Source organism: Gymnoscopelus braueri, assembly GCF_963280865.1.
Source record: "Gymnoscopelus braueri genome assembly, chromosome: 8".
In the NCBI taxonomy this organism is placed as follows: domain Eukaryota; kingdom Metazoa; phylum Chordata; class Actinopteri; order Myctophiformes; family Myctophidae; genus Gymnoscopelus; species Gymnoscopelus braueri.
In genome coordinates this window covers 21473263-21490382 of record NC_137609.1, presented here as the reverse complement: position 1 = coordinate 21490382, position 17120 = coordinate 21473263, and the positions used below count along the sequence as shown (strand labels likewise).

Below are 17120 nucleotides of genomic sequence, written 5' to 3'. Positions count from 1 at the left end.
AACACTTGAACATATATGGTCATTAATAACCCCATTCTTTCCCACCCCCCCCTTCTTTTTTTAAAAAGTAGCTTAATCCAAAAATAATTTGCCTTCGAGGTTATAGATGTGGCCCAGCCAAGTTACTGCAAGTGTACCTATATATCATCATATAGAGCTGTGGTCAGAGTAAAGGAACAAAAATGCAATTTCCATGTAAAGATCTTGGTAAAGATTATTTAATTAGTTTATAAATATTTCTTTCTTTATTTCAGTATACAAAAAGACAGTATTTACATCCACACAAAAGTGGTTTACAAAAAAGCATTGTAGGAGAATCCATGAGTTCAGTTCATAAGCTTTCCAAATAAAATTATTTGAACTGCCTGTGCTTCAGACATTGTGGAGATAATGCACTTTTTCACAAATGGCAAGTTCTTTATTCTGTTGTTGCGCTCCTCAGATGCACAGACATGACCGATAGGACCCATGCTCAGAGTCAAAAACACCAAACACGAAAATGTTCCACAACTGAAAAGTACTTGAAGTTCCCTTTGTGTTGCTCCTTTTTCTGTCTGTCCGTCACTCCATGGGGGGAAAAACGTACCAAAGTACATTGAAAAGAAAACGTACCGTTCGAGTTTCTTGGATCCTTACAGAACCCTTTTCATTTCCATGGAATGGTTCTGAAGCCAAACACCAGTCTGGGTGTAGTTGGCTTGGAGATACAACACCCCTGAGGGCAGAGACCCTCCTCCACCAGAATAAAATCCAATAGTATTTCTCTTAATAAAGATATAATAAAATAGACTTTCAGTATCCAAGTAGGGCAATTGTGTGCTTATTAACAAGAAGAGGAAAAAAAAAAAAAACATTAGGACGGTGGTCTTCACGTAAACCAACAGGCATTATCACAACACCCCACGTTCATGTTCGTGAAATAAAAAAACGGGGGGAAAAAACGTAACTGGAAAGTCCAACTGGCAGTTCGGGAGATTCGTGAAAAAAAATGGGAAAAAATAACAATTACAAAAAAATAGACTGTTTATTTTTTGGGGAAATATACATACTAAAGCTTAAGACAAAAGTAAGCCTTGTTGTTATCGTAGTGCTTTGGTTATCTGTAGCCCGATAGACACTGGGCCGGGTGGCTGGGTATTAAGGTATAGGACTGCTGGTTGTGCTGTCGGTGGTAGGGATTCATTTGCAGACATATCTCTCTACCATTCTCTCACACTTCTTACAGGTCACATAGCAACACCAGTGGTACTTGCAGTGGCAGCGCTCTACCAGTTTCTCTGAGTAGGGGTTGTAGCCACGACCACAGCACATCAGGTCACAGCTGTCACTGCCCACTGACGTTTTGTTGCACTGCCTGAATGATAAAGATAGAGACAAAGAGCAAAAAAAGTGAGACATAGGCCTATATATTTTGTATCTGTCCTGAGAAAAAAGTTAAATATTTTTCTCTACATGTGAATGGCTCTGAAAGCCCTGAAATGACTCCGAAAATTCCTGTGACAAAAACAATTTGGTTTCCTGCCGAGGACAATTACGTTTACAACTTCTTCTGTGAATCATTTTGTCCAGCGCCGTGTACAATCTCACAGACCACAAGGAGCTCACAATGGTCCCCAAACAGAGTTTGACCAATGTGCTTTTGTACTTTTGCACATTCATTTACCTAAATACTTGAGCAACGGATGCTTCGGAGCCTTTCATTTCAGAAGCCCCGGGCATCTTGAGGGAGTAGACAATAGCCCCACCATAAATCACGTTGAATACACAGGGGGACCCTCCCTCCATTTAGCCTGCCCTCTACACATAATTGTATTGTTTTATAATGGCCAGAGTGTTAATGACCAGTGTGGTGAGAGAGACATTGGGGGAATGGTTGCCTGAGAGCGGGGTGCGGGTCACTGAGAACGTAGGACAGGCTAATTACAGTGGCAGGACCTTTGTGACCAGGCCATTCTAAAAAAATACAGGAATATGTTTTTGTCAGGAGTAAAAAATCTGCCTAAAATCTGAACAGCTCTGTACACATCTAGATTGGTGCCTCCCCTGAGACTTATTCTATAGTAATCACACATCATCCATTATCTTCGGTGTATAACAAAAAATCTATTTGTGCTTGTTTCTGGATTCGCAAAACAATAGGAGTATCGCTACAAGTAGTACAGCATAAGTGTACATGGCCTGGGACACAGCGGACAAACATTCTTGCCCTATGTCGGAGAACTACCGGAGTTTGCTTGCGCTCTCGTCTCTCGTCAATGGGTCACACAGTTATCAATGCTGACGAGTAGCAAGATTAGAAGTCACTTCAAGGGTAAAGCCAGATAACACCGTCCTGAAGTGGCCACCACTGAGCGAGGGGTCTGAAAACATATTACAAGATTGCACGGACCGCACAGAGGAGAAGCCGCAAGAGAACTGTGGGATAGCAGAAGACACTGTGACCTTGTGATCAAGTGTTTCTGGGATGGTGGGTGGTTGGAACATCCTCCAGATTCCCCTGGATGATGCTCATGGAAACATACAGACAAACAGAAGCATGTATCGGTATCACACGTTGCCTCGACGACGGCCACCGATTGGGTGCCTCGTGACTTGGCGTAAAGTGCTAAATATGTTGCAGGACGTATGTGACTGCTATACTATCAGGTGGGGGACATGGGATGCATGGGGCACAGTGAGTGTACTTGATGTGAAGCATGTCTTCAGGTTATCTACAGAGTGGCCAGGGACTGATGGACATATGATATGACTGAGGCATATGATGTTTGACATTTACATACCACTGGACGACTCCAGTCTCAGTGACGAATAACACCTTCATAGTCACACTGATACGGATAGCAAGTATTTCTTCTTAGGTTCTTGTATAAATAAAAACTGTGCCGTGCTGAATAGTACACAATTCTGACAATATTGTTATTACTATTACTTAATATTAATATTTAACAGTATCCTCAGTCATCTTCATAAAGGAGGATGAAGGAAGAGATTAAATAAATCATCTGCCTGAGTAAACACACTGATAGATGTTTAAATGGTTTATGTTGGTGGAATTAAACCAAATTTGAACAATTGCAGGGGAATTTCAACAGCCACACATAGGTCATTATTAAATTTATCATAAGTGTGCTGCAACCGAAAATAAATTATACAGAAATATGAGCTTTGCCTAGACTAGAAATGCCTCCATCTGGGATATTTATCGTAATTTGTAAAATACAATACAATGCACTAGCACACGTTTATAGCATACATTTGTGCAACTGGTTGACTAGAACTCTACGTGCGTGTGTGTGTGTGTGTGTGTGTGTGTGTGTGTGTGTGTGTGTGTGTGTGTGTGTGTGTGTGTGTGGGGGGGTGTCTGGCTTTCAGACAATGAGGCCCCTTACTGCCCACCAAGTTCTCACAGTACACACACCATCAACACAGACTCAAATAAAACATTGGGCATGAATGGCGCGAGTTTCTCTTTATCTTAGAGGGACCATTACCTATTTCCCCTTTTGTGTGGCACTCTCAAATTGATATCAGCTGAGTGCACTCAGGCCTAAGAATAACGACATTAGTCATTGGCTCTGATAGCAGCATACAAGGGGCTCAGTCAGGGACACGTGCTTAGACATGTCACAGACAGGCCAAATCTCAGGGATCACCAGTGGTTATCAGCCAACCTCCAAATGGAACGGTGCCATCAAGGAGGCCAACACTTCACTAAAGTCAACATCCTGGACGAGCAGACAAAAAAAAGATTGGTCACTTCCTGTTTGTTGCTCGGCCGGATCTGTCACTTGGGTTCTGATAATGAGTCCAAACAGGAAATGACAAAGTAATTCTCACTACACCTTAACCGCAGCTTCAAACTTTCAGTAAACATGCAGGCATGTACGCTGCACACGAGTGCACACACGCACGCGCACGCACACACACACACACACACACACACACACACACGAACACACACAGTGAGGGGTATGACCATTACCTGTCCTGGGTGCCGACAGAGCCAAGCTTGTCATTCTTGGTACAGAAGTCCGGGGAGCTCTGCAGGTATACCAGCTCATTCTCTCTCACTGGTCTGATGTCGATGTCTTTGGGCACCAGCTGCTTGCGTGTGCCCATGGGCCGGTGAACCACCTTAGTGGCAGACAGATACTTGGTCTTCAGGTCCATAGCAATGTCTCTCAGGTCTTGCAGGCCTCTCCAGCAGGTCCTTATTGAGCAGGAACCTGACACACCGTGGCATTTACACTTCATTACCAATGCGTCTCTGAGGGCCTGGAGGGCAGGAGAGGAGAGGACAGAGGTCAAATCCTGGATGCTTTCTAGATTTGATATGAACAAACTACATTTCTCTTCAATAAATCAAATAGAATTTCACAAATGCATATCATTGCTGTCGAGTGTAAACCTTGTACGTCCAAAAGCTCTACTTTTCAGGAAATGGAAATAAAAGTTCCAATGGATCCAATCAATGTAGCTATTTTTGGTCACAAGCTCTTGTTAATACTTTTCACTAAATATTTATAAAACCGACAGACACACTGAAACGCTTTAATCTTTCCACACTTTACTTTACTTTACTTTTTTTTTATTGCAAAAATATCTACAAGCTCACAACGCGTGGCATCGCAACACATTGTTTGCTATTTTTGTCACTTTAGTATGACACTGTAGTATGACGAAGTAGGGCATTAATTTACAAAAAAACATATGAGGTTTCTGTCCGACAGCAACGATATTACATTTAATTATGAGGATATTTCTATGACAGAATTGACGGGGAAATTGCAACTGTTGCAAACATGAGAGTGTGTGTGGGTGAGTATGGTCATATTTAAAAGGATCCCTAGCTAATAAGCCAAATATGCCTTAATACATTATAATTGTCCCTTATAACTAAAATGTAAAATTAAAAACACCTTAAATATAACAATTTATTTTAGAAATAGTTCATCTTTCACTCAATTAGGGGGAATGCCCGTCGCAAGTTGATGATGTCATTTGTCCATGTGTGGTTTAGCCCTATGGAATTTATGGAATGCATGTGAAAATAAAAAAACAACTTCCTACGGTTAATATGATCATCAAATCAATATTTTAAATATGTTTTTTTTGCACATGAATTCCATAGGGCTAGGCCACACATGGACACTTGACATCATCAACTTGCGATGGGCATTGCCCCTCTTGAGTACAAGATAAACTGTTTCTAAAATAAATAAAATATCTACGGTGTTTTAAAATTATTTATTTTAGTTATAGAGGGCAGTTATAATGTAATTAAGGCATATTTGGCTTATTAGCCAGGGATCCTAAGACAATCCTGAGCTTACCTGTCTCCCGACTTCGCTGTTGTGCAGGTGCATCAGTTTGTTGGCATGGGACCCTGCCTTCTTCATTTTCATGGGGGCGTCACTGAACTTGGAGCCCATGACTAGACCATAGTGCAGGTTGTCTGCACAGCCGCCCCAGCGGTAGCCAGGCTCCGGGATCTCTCCGGGGATAGGACCACATGAGCACAGCCGCAGGTCCCCTGATGTGCACGCCCGTGCTATTGTGTGACTGATGGCCGCTGCAGACAGGGCATAAACAAACGCCGATTCCCTCGTTCCTGTCAAATAGGAAAGACATGGATCAGCATTAGGTATATCTACTAAATATGTGGTACAATCAAGTCTCTCGAGAGTTGAAAATGTCAATATAATTATCTACATCCAGAGAGATATGCAGAGCCGATAAGACTCCTGTCCTTGAAAACACATGTGCAACTGCTGGGCCTGGAACTGAATTCCATTAGAACTTTCTATCCTGTGTCCCTCCTGCCTTCGTCCTACTCTCAGGTTTCTTACTGTTTCGCTAAAAAGGAAAAGAAAAGTACTGATTAGAGTGAACTTCCCGTGTTCTTTTGAAATACTTAATGTAATTATCAAATATATCAAGGGTATGTCGCTACTCGCGCTATAACAATGGACCGAGCAGCACTGATGTAATTGGTGATGATGTGCGTACACGAAGAGCACATGTGTTTGGGGCTAGAGAGCAAATGGAGATAAGATAACAATCATGCATAACCAAGGACGGACTGTAGATCAAAGCCATCCCTGGATAAAGAAGCACCGCCTCCCGTCTCCGAGAGCCTCAAAGGATGTTCACTTGGCAAAAGGAATCTGTGTTCTTTTCCGGGGAGCAAGCCCTCACCCACACCCCTTCCTCTGGCCTACTCAAAGTTGTGTTACATCATACTCAAAGAGTAGAAAACAGACATTCATGCTGTCTGTAGATAGTAGTAGAAAATGTATCAATAATGAGACAATTATGAATCATATTCTACCTATACACATTATTTTAAAGGGAAGGGAGTATTTTCAAAGAACAGATTTATTACTAGCTTCTGCTGCGGTCTATTCAGAAATGTATTATGTAGGTCATTATGTACGATGAATTTATTTAGCAACATAAAATGTTGAAGATTAACAGGATTTTCTTTACAAAATGACAACTTGAAATCACATATAATTCTCATTTATAACTCTCCTTTCATTATGTCTACATCCTTTCCTTATTCTCAATATAAAACTCACACGAATTGTGGCGTGTGAGCCCAGACACTGTCAAGTTTATGAGCATCATTCCAGAGAATAGTGAAAAAGATGCAGTTCATAAAGAGGATTGACGACCTTGGCCTGGGATATACACGCAAAGTTTTTGAACATCAAGGAATCCACAAACCATTGCCGTAAATATTCCACCCTCGTGAATAAACTTAATAAACCATTCAGATGCTCTTTGGAAACATCAGTGTTCCTACTGAGATTTGAATCCATGATTAACAGACGATCACGTCACAATTAATTTAACCACTTTAACCTGGCGTCCCAATGTTGGGACGGAAATTATAGGCAAATGTATTTTTTTCTGAAAATAGACGATCTACAAGCTCACAACGCATAGCACCGCGATGGGTTGTGAGCTTCTAGATGGGCTATTTAAAACAATATTATAAAAAATGTGTAGTTAGGTGGTTACAACATTCACCCCCTTCTGTTTATGGGCCAGCACGTACCTCTGTCCAGGTCTGGGCGATACTTTGGTGACTCGACGGGTATTTCGATGGAGGAGCAGTTCCAGCGCATGTCAGCGAAGGTCTTCTGGCAGGTTTTCTTGACCTCGCGGGCAGCTTGAATGATGGTCTGCATGAGCTCCAGGTTGCTGCGGCACAGCTGGGCTTGGGAGGACACAAGGCCTGGCAGCTGTTTACAGTGCTGAGTCTGGTTGATGTATAACGACGTGGGGGTGTGTGACAGCGCTCTGCAATGGGAAACACAGAGATGGTGAGTTCAGTGCACACACGCAGCACGTATAATACTGTATGTATTAACCCAAGGCCTGAAGCCGATTCTACAATGTCTTCTAAATCCCAACAGTATTCTGAAAAAAACAGTGGTGCTCAAACTTTTTCATGTCAAGCGCCCCCAAAATGATATGTATTTGGCCGCCGACCCCCATCTCAAAATATTTTGTTTCAGGGACCCCCAGAAGCAAAGATTTGAGTTAAAAAATGTTGCTTTAAAACCGTATATATTCAAAGATTTGCACACATTTTCAAAAATAGCAGATCTACAAGCTCGTATGAGCTTGTATATCTGCTATTTTTTAATAGCCAAAGTGTAAAATAATGCTTTTTAGCTCAAATCAAAAAGTGACACAGATGCGTTCCAGGTCTTAATATATTAACATGGACTGTCTCCCGTCTGTCTTAACCACGTGAACCCTAGCGTACCGATTCTGAGCATGTTCGTGACATTTGTGGCAAAAGTAGGCGAACATTTGGTGAAAATAGCTGATCTACAAGCTCACAACGCGTCGCAGCAGGGCGCGTTGTGACGCGGACCTTAATGTCTTGCGATCGTTTTCACCATTTGACGTACAACAAAGTATGCGTACAGTAGGGTTTAAGGGGTTAAAATGAATACGATGCGTTAAGGAATCAAATTCGAGAACATGAAAATAGGCAACAATAAGTGGAATGTTGTGAGTTCCATTCAGATGTATTTATATGTACATTCCTGTTTTTCTGTAATGCAGATTGCCAACATCTGAGATGATCAGCTCAGAAGATAAAACTGAAAAAATCTGGACAGATTGCAGGAAGCAGGCGAAATTTTTGACTTACTTTGGCAGAAGGGAACCAATTTATCATAATTTCATAATTTATCACAATTTCCTGCAGAAACTCCGGTCCGGTCTCTCACATGTTTCTCCTCTCTGTGCCCTAATTTTCCTGTCTCTCTACACTCTCTCTAAAATAAAGCATAAAATGCCCTAACAAAAATCTTAGAAGGAAAAAAGAAAGAAAAGCTTTCACTTTTGTTTCAACACAGAGGTCCTGGCAGAGAATATGCCAGAGAATCTTTCATTGCAAAACAAAACACTAGAGATCTAACCCAGATCTTAAGTAAGGATCTGCATCCTGTGTGTAGGTTCATCGCATGTTGCGTTCTGCATCCACTGCTATTGAAAGGGTTAGCTCTCTGTGGCCTTAGTTTGACATGAACCACCTGTTTACAGATGATTAAAGAGTGCCCAGATTTCATTACAACAATTTAAACCTATTGAGGATTAACTTAATAGAGGAACCACAGGAGGAGAAGGTCAGCTCTGATCTCTGCTTTCTGCATCTTGCACTCTACAGCGAGTTCGTGAGAATGCAGCGTCTCGTCCTGCACCTTGGCCTGTTTCACATTAAGGTTGAGGGGCCGCCACTCATTGTGCCCTATGATAAGCTGTGACTCCCCTGTGCTTGTGGTAACCCAGCACTCACAGGTGTTTACAGCTGCATCTGTTTTGCATTGGGGTAGCCATGCATTATCAAGGCTGTGAGAGTCCTCACTTGGTGTTTAGCACATGCCATCCCTTTTCTCATGGGCACATCTGTGTGAATGTTGCTGCTATGTTAGTCCAATAACACTAGGTACACAGTAAAATCCTCAGTGTTAACTACTCTTGATAGTGTAAATGGACCCAAATGGACCTGTGAGGGTAACATTTTTAAATGAACATAGAGGATTCTCCTGTGTAGTGCGAAAACAAATGTCTCACTGATAAGTTGTGATTGTGACTGATGTCCTTAAACATTTCCTTCAAATCATAACGTAGATTCACAGTTCCTGAGGAATTTGAAATGCTTGTAGCCTACAATGAAAAAAGCAACTCTGTATCTCTCTGATGCATATCTGCTGTAAAATTAATCACTTTTCCCCTTCTCATAATAATTACTTTCATGTTGCTTGCTAAAAATTAAGCGGCGGAGTGACATCTTCCCACGCACGGCCCGCGCCACCAGGATGCCTTGGCGTTTCTTTCCTAATTATTTCCTTTTCAAATCCTCTCATCGCCATACATAGTATGTTCACAGTAAGTTCAATTCAATATGAGAAATTACAACTGAACACACGGTCACCTTTCATATAATCAGCATAAAAAACAAGGTTTCACTTGCTGAACCCCGGCCATGTAGATGGAATACAAATGCCGCCATTTTCCAATTCCTCTATTGTGACATTGGAGTCCATTTCTTCTCCCATCTAAACGCTGACATTTCAAGGCCACAAATGGTACGACATCTCAAATGTGGGGTCCCCCTGACTCTGTCTGCTCTGTGGGGCTTAACGACTAATACAGATTATTTATATCTATGTACCATGCTGAAAAGTAAAAGACACTTTACGATGTTGTGTGCAGTGAATAGTGGAATATGAATATGTGGCTTTATTTACGTCTTCAAAAATAGAATACTGCTAAGAATACTTACAGCCATTTGATTCCCGAACAGACCTGAGACAGCAGCAGAATAGTGAGCAGACCAACAGGCAAAATATACGAAGTGCTCCTCATGATTAGACCGTGGTTCCGATTCATAAAGGACAGAAATATAGGAGGCTGTTTAACTTCTCAGAGAATCCACTCAAAGGTCAGTTGTCATGTCCACGTCTTCACCCTGTCATGAAAGAAGTCGAAGCATTCACATTGAGGCAACACTCCAAAGTAAATAAGACATAAATAACGTGATCATAGGTTTTGCCATAGAATATTTTCAAATTAGATGGGAGGACTCCTTGACACGAGATGATGTTGTACGGGTTGAGTAACCACTAAACTAGATCATGGATTATGGATCATGAGACAGCCTATCAAAGAGTAAAAAAAACTAAAAACTAGTTTATCTGAGATAATGACTTAAACGGAAATCTGACATACTGAAGTCATAAAAGGTATTTAAAGCATTTATACAAGAACAAGATACAAGAACAGTACTTGTATCTATTATAGTCACGTTGTCAAAACATACTACGTAATAGCAGTGAACAATAGAGATGTGCTTATTTTCAACAGCAAAAGTTTCTTAAACAAAATATTTTTTACTAACAATTATTTAGATACACAAGTGCTCTAAATAGAAATATATGGCACAACACAGTCACTAGGTCATAGCCAAATATAAGTTTAACACTAAAATACAGAGATCATGGCTATTAATCACAAGCAAGCTCAACCAACCAGTTATTTTGTCTAAACCTTTATAAAGAGACGCATTCTTTCAGGCGACACTTCCCCCCAATAGGGTACCTGTCAAATGTATAAATGTAGCTATTTATTTATTTATTGTATTGGGACAAACAAGACTGACTGCTTGAGTGCAGTCTAATTTCTAATAGTGTCAACTCTACTTTAGTTGGCGAAAACCTAAGACTTTGAGATAGCTAGGCCTGCTTAAACAACCATTATAGAGGATCCAAACCATCACATCTCCCTCCAGTGGACGCAGTAGTGCATCTGAAGCACATTATCTGATAGGGCTTTGTGTTGTCCCTGTGCTGATAAGGTAGAGACTATCTCTTTAAAGAGTGCTTCAAATGTGTGCGCAAAACGCCCTGCTTGGCTGATTGTATCCTCATTGATGTTTGTTTAATTGTAGACCAATTACCCACAGGAGGATAGACTATTACTACAGGTCACTGGACACTAGGCCAGGTCACTGACTGTTCGATAGATCTCACCCAAGCCATTAGATACGCTGGGCTGGACTACCGATGGGTAGAGTATAACATTAATAATCACTATTAATCATTGCCTGCTAGTACTACTGCCCATTGATTAGCTGCAATCAAATGTTGCCTAATTTTAAGAAATTACACGGATAAACCCACCAACCCTTTCAAAGGGGTCATTTTGCAATATAGCCTTTATTGCGCTATTAACAATGTGACCATAAACAAGATGATTGCTACCGATGTTGATTTAGGCTACTTTACATGAAATTAAGAGGGCCTAAATGAACCGAATGTAGTCACAAAATTGGCGATGCGTAATTAAGGCTAAATAAAATGTATTTACCATTTCTATGATGATCTGGGCTGAAGTGTTAGTGTCAGCTATAACAATAACTTCCCTTCAATGCCTGTTGTAGACGATCTCTTTAATACAGCATCACCACGCGAAATGTGGGCTAAATTCACTCTATTTGAAAATTGCTTCTATTCTTCCTTTTTTTGTTAACTAAACCATAACCTTAAACAACCTAAAAGTATACAAACAACACTAAAAACGAACATGCATGCTGTAAATTAGGCTACAACTTTCTTTTAAAAAACGCATTCAATCACTCACCTTTATTGAATTGCTCACGTTTCGAAAGTTGCGATCACCCCAAACAAACAAAAAACAAAAATAGGCGAAATATCCTTTTCATCTAGTTAGTGTGATCGCGGCCAGGTACACGAGTAGTAAATCCACAATGAGGTGAGAATAGCTCCAGATGGGTCAGCATCATTCAGTAGAGTGATCACTGATCAGTGCAGTGTGCTGTGTGCGGCGCAGTGTGCTGTGTGTGGAATGTGTCGGACAGGGCAGTGCAGCAGCCCCTACTCCCATAAGTACTCCTGCGCCGCTTTGATCTCACTGCTGATGTCACCGTTGATTAGCATAAGAAAGCAGCTGGAGGGGGGACTTAAAAGAAGGAACTCCAAATACTAACATTGTTGTTTCATTTGTATTGGGAAAATAAAAAAGATTAATCCACCACGGCACGGATTTATTTCTTCATTTATCACTTTACTTTGACTTCATGGCAAAGTATACTTTGCCATGTTTTACACAAATCCCCCTTGAGAAATAGCGGGCTTTGCCAACACACACACAATAAAGTATTGTTTTCATTTTTTAAACAGCCCACCCTTAAACAATAACACACTTTTGCTGGAAAATAATAGACTAATCTATTATAATCGTATTTATGCCAAAATAATTACAATCACATGTAACTCGCAGTAGTTATGATAATGCAGCCTAAAACGATAATGTTAAAAAAAGTTAATGATTTAGGACACTTGGAAACAATTAACTAATTGAGAACAAATAATCTATATAAACTGTATTAAGTAGGCTAGCTAATTCTGAACAGAATCCTACACCTGAATTTAAATAATGAGATCTACATTTTCAGTATATATTTAATATTATATAGGGTAGGCTACATTATATTATAGCCTACTATTGTTTTAACAGTTTAAATACATTCTGTAGCCTAGTCACCATCTGAAGAAAATTATTCTGAAAGCCTCAATTGTGCTTTGCTATGTATCAAAATACACTGAGGACAATGTTATTTAATTTCTGTGGCCTGAAGCATTTCACGCAATCTTCATGTTTTGTACACCAGCTACATCAGACTTTGAACCAGAATTCAATAACATTTCAGTTTGGCTTAACTCTGTCCTGTACACCAGGCTGCCGCAACCTTTTTGACATGAAGTGCCATTTTTTTATTTGCTTGATAGTCAGTGTGCCATATCAAGTTAAGTTTAATTATGACATCACATCAAAATAAAGTATTTCTATTGTGATTGTCCATATTAACCTTTATTTTTTTCTTCTTTTAAAGTATTTTCTTTCACAACAAGACATTGTAATGGTCATTAGACTGAGCAATAACCCACATCTCCCAGACTCCCTCCCCAGTCAAAGTTCAGAGTTTGAAAGAATGTAGAAGTTTGTGCAGGATGTAATTTGCAAACAGATATGAGGACACTTAATTTAATTGACTACATTTTTTAAGATATTTTATTGTAAAAGAAAAATCCTCTCTCTCTCACCAGTTACTAGTTCTTACCAGTGTGCCGATGCTGGCATCCGTGCCTAAGGATGCCTAAGGTTGCCTAAGGTTGCGTACCCCTGCTGTACACTATTTGGTTTGTAAACAGGTTTTATTGCTGATAGACCGTACATATACTCATTATATTAACAGTCACTGTTGATAGACTATACACATATTATCCAGATACTCACTGCTGAAGAATGGTTGACATTTTACACATACGGTATATCACATTCACTGTTGACAGTCTGTACAAATATCCATCCATATATCTGTTGACAATAGATGTGTATTCATGTATGTGGATGTATATTCTTGCAAAAATAGTATGATAGATTGTATATTTATAGCCTACTTATATTTATTGATAGAATATATACATGTTAACTCAGTCCAAGTGCTGATGTTTAGCGTTAGTCATGTCCATTCATTTCATTTCCATATTTATTCTTATCTTACTTAAGTTGTACCTATCCTGGGTTTTAAGCTTTACTGCTATCACCTGAATTTCCCTACAGACATCAAAAAAGATTTTTCAAGACTTTTCATTTCAATTTCTGTTGTCCTATACAATGGGAAAAATACAGTACCATTTCTCTCTCTCTCTCTCTCTCTCTCTCTCTCTCTCTCTCTTTCACACACACACACACACACACACACACACACACACACACACACACACACACACACACACACACACACACACACACACACACACACACACACACACACACACATCCTCTCTCTCTCTCTCTCTCTCTCTCTCTCTCTCTTTCTCACACACACACACACACACACACACACACACACACACACACACACACACACACACACACACACACACACACACACACACACACACACACACACACACACACACACACACACACACACACACACATTTATAAATTTATATTCTGTTTTTGTTCACTGAGTGTTTCCACTGAGAGTTCATTTGTTTCTTTAATATTCAAAAAAAAATCTTACACATTAAGTTACAAGTTAGCTTTTGGATAGCCAGCAAAGGGAGAATGTCAAGGTCCAGACCTTGACATTGGTACTCAAAACCATAACATTCAATCTTTATACACTACTGGCCTCTACAGTGTAGCAGGGAGATCAAATGTTGTCATGTTGTCTAACTAACCCCCTAGAGAAGACACTTTAACAGACCAGAACATGCCCACTTCCTCTGGGAGCGTGGGGATTCTTACGTCCAAAGCTGTTTGCCAAACATGACCCGCTCCAACACTTTATATGACAGTCCCATATGTTGAGGGAGCTCTAAGGGACTGGGCATGGACATATCTTATTTACAGTGCGGCTATGATCCTAGTTCCAGAGAGACTCAATGTGTTTTCCATGGCAGTCAACTGTGAATGGGCATAGACTGAACTGTGTGGGCGTCGTGGTGCTCACAGTGGAACCAGGGCTGTCTGAGAGCTGAGCTTTTTACACTCAGGCTCTCCATTCCTGACTAAGCCAGGATCAACACACAGTCTCTTGATCTCGCTTCTCACCTTCCAAGTAACACACTGGGCGGGAGGAATGCCCTGATTTGTACTTGGTGGTGCGCCGTGTTGCACACCGAAAATAGCTGATCTACAAGCTCACAACGTGATGTGATGCAGCATTCTGTGAGATTGTAGATCGCCTATCTTTGGTGCACAACATGAGCAGACAACTAAGTAAATCAGGTTGATGCCTTTTGGCTGTTCCAGAGGGGGCAAGTGAACCATATGAGGATTAATGTTGAAATCATTATTTGGGTAATTATATAATTACAGAACATTATTCTGAGCCTACTTATTATGACATATATCAACACCACCATCAACATTTTCCCCTTTTGACTGTCTTTGTCTCTAATTTAGCATGAAATGGTCTAATAATTGGCTGACTGACACTAATGTTCACAAATAGAGCTACAATCAATTATAATATATGAAATTTAAATTACAATAAAAATAAAATATGCAAACATGATTACAAACAGTCATTCACTCTTCAGCTATATTTACCCCGATGGTAATCTCATATGTATGTCAGTAATTCTTTTTAAATCTATGTGAAAATGTTTTCACACGCATTTGGTTTAAATAATCATTTCGCATGATTCAGCACTGAGGTAAATTGCATCCAATTCAGTAATCTCTAAAATACGCATTGACTGGGGACATATAGTATAGCTGATCTACCAGCTCATAATTTGCTGCACCACAATGTGTTCTAAGATTGTAGATCATCTATTTTTGGTGTGCGACAACGGCGCTCAACTAAGTATAAATCAGACTGAAGTCTTTGGCTGTTCCAACTGAACTATATGAGGATTTATGTTGAAAACATTATTTAGGTAATTATATTCTGAGCCTCAGCACCACCATCAACATTTTCCTGTTTGACTGTCTGTCAATTTAGCATGATATGGTCTAATAATTGGGTTATAATTGTAACACTAATGTTCACAAGAATAGTGTGCAATCAATACATATATGCAATTTAATTTACAATAAAAAAATGCAAACGTGGTTAGAAACAAATATTCAATCTTAAACTATTCTATATGTTCTGATGTTAATCTAATGTTTAAAATCTAAATGTTTTCACAATAACATTTGGTTAGAAATAACCAATTTGCATCAGCACTGAGGTACACACCAAAAAATACACTAAGATATATATTGATAATTTATATTAATAATTTCATTTTAAATGGGGTACTGTAAAGACAAGCATCCAAGTGTAAATCAAAAAGGAAATAGAAGCTGCAATTCTTTAACTCATCTCTTGGTAGTTTTAATAAGACAATCTGTTCTTATAATAATTTATTTCAACATCTTAATCATCCAGAAAATAAACCTTCTGAACTTTCTGAATAAAGGCTTAACTCAATGGAGCATTGGTGCACATATACTGTACAGTGCTAAAGACTGAGGAATGGCTTCCACGACTCACAGTGTTGGACCATTGTCCGTCCTATCTCAAGAGGATCAGGGCAAAATCAAGAGTCTGGAGGCTCACCAGAGGGAGATAAGGACACTCAACTTTCACCCAAGAGACCTGGGTCTGAATGAGTCCCGAGTCACAGCTATACTCCTTGAAAATACTCCCAGGGTTTCATCAGGACATCAAATTGTAATGAGCTCCGTGAAACAAAGCGACTGAATCTCTGGCTCAGTGGGTGAGAGAGAAACAATTCTTAGAGATTTAACAGATGCTTCAAAAATGAATACGCACACAACAAACATACAGTTCACAATGTTGGTGCATGCTGGTGGAACAGCGAACTAACATTAGCCCTTTTTGGACATTGTTTTAAATTCAGAATTTTAAATTCAACCACTAAACAAAAGCATGTTATTTTCCTTCAGCGGTGCACACATTATTCCTTGTTAGCTTGTGCATTCATGCACCTACCAAGTGCAATGTCTAGTACTATAACTAATATGTTGAGATATCCTAGACAAATTCGTAGTTGACGAATATTCATAAGAACGTGATGACTAATCGATTATTTTATTTAATCAACAAATCCATAGAATTATGTTGCACGCTGCATACAATCATGCAGAGACGAGCCTTTTCAGGTTGGTGAGGCTGAGAACTGAATATTCTGATTCACTATGGCCCTACAAATAAAGTGCTATATCTATAGTTTAAAAGAGAAATGTATGGAAAAAAGCTTCAAAATTACGAATCAACTAAAGAATCTTAGTCGACTAAGACCAAACCAAATGATTAATCGTCTATGAGGGGACAGCCCTACTAAAAAGTTGTACATATATAAATGTGTTATGCACGCAATTGTATTACTATATTTCTATCTGGTCTATACAATAGATGATACATTACATGTCTCATCACAGCATAATATACGCATCCAATTATGTACAGTGCTTATACTGCTCACATCTGGTCTGAATCTATGCTCCTTATATTCCTATTTTTACTTTCATATTTATATCAA

General features: G+C 39.6%; 1 protein-coding gene across 1 annotated transcript; it reads right to left on the bottom strand.

Moving 5' to 3' along the window:
• Positions 1-202: 202 nt before the first annotated feature.
• Positions 203-11884, bottom strand: wnt11 (wingless-type MMTV integration site family, member 11). The gene is made up of 6 exons (XM_080435206.1): positions 11668-11884; positions 9812-9997; positions 7064-7308; positions 5334-5611; positions 3983-4275; positions 203-1354 (listed from the first exon to the last, which is right to left on the bottom strand). Exons 2-6 carry the CDS (start codon positions 9916-9918, stop codon positions 1180-1182), a joined length of 1098 nt encoding a protein of 365 aa, XP_080291332.1. The 5' UTR covers positions 9919-9997; positions 11668-11884; the 3' UTR covers positions 203-1179.
• Between the last annotated feature and the right edge of the window lie 5236 nt (positions 11885-17120).

Bases quoted from the DNA above. Each gene is read 5' to 3' on its own strand.
- wnt11 (XM_080435206.1), bottom strand. From the start codon at position 9,918: ATGAATCGGAACCACGGTCTAATCATGAGGAGCACTTCGTATATTTTG. The intron at 4,276-5,333 runs GTAAGCTCAGGA...CCTGCCCTCCAG, and splicing joins ACAGCGAAGTCGGGAGACAG to GCCCTCAGAGACGCATTGGT. The intron at 1,355-3,982 runs GTAATGGTCATA...TTTATCATTCAG, and splicing joins TCTGTCGGCACCCAGGACAG to GCAGTGCAACAAAACGTCAG.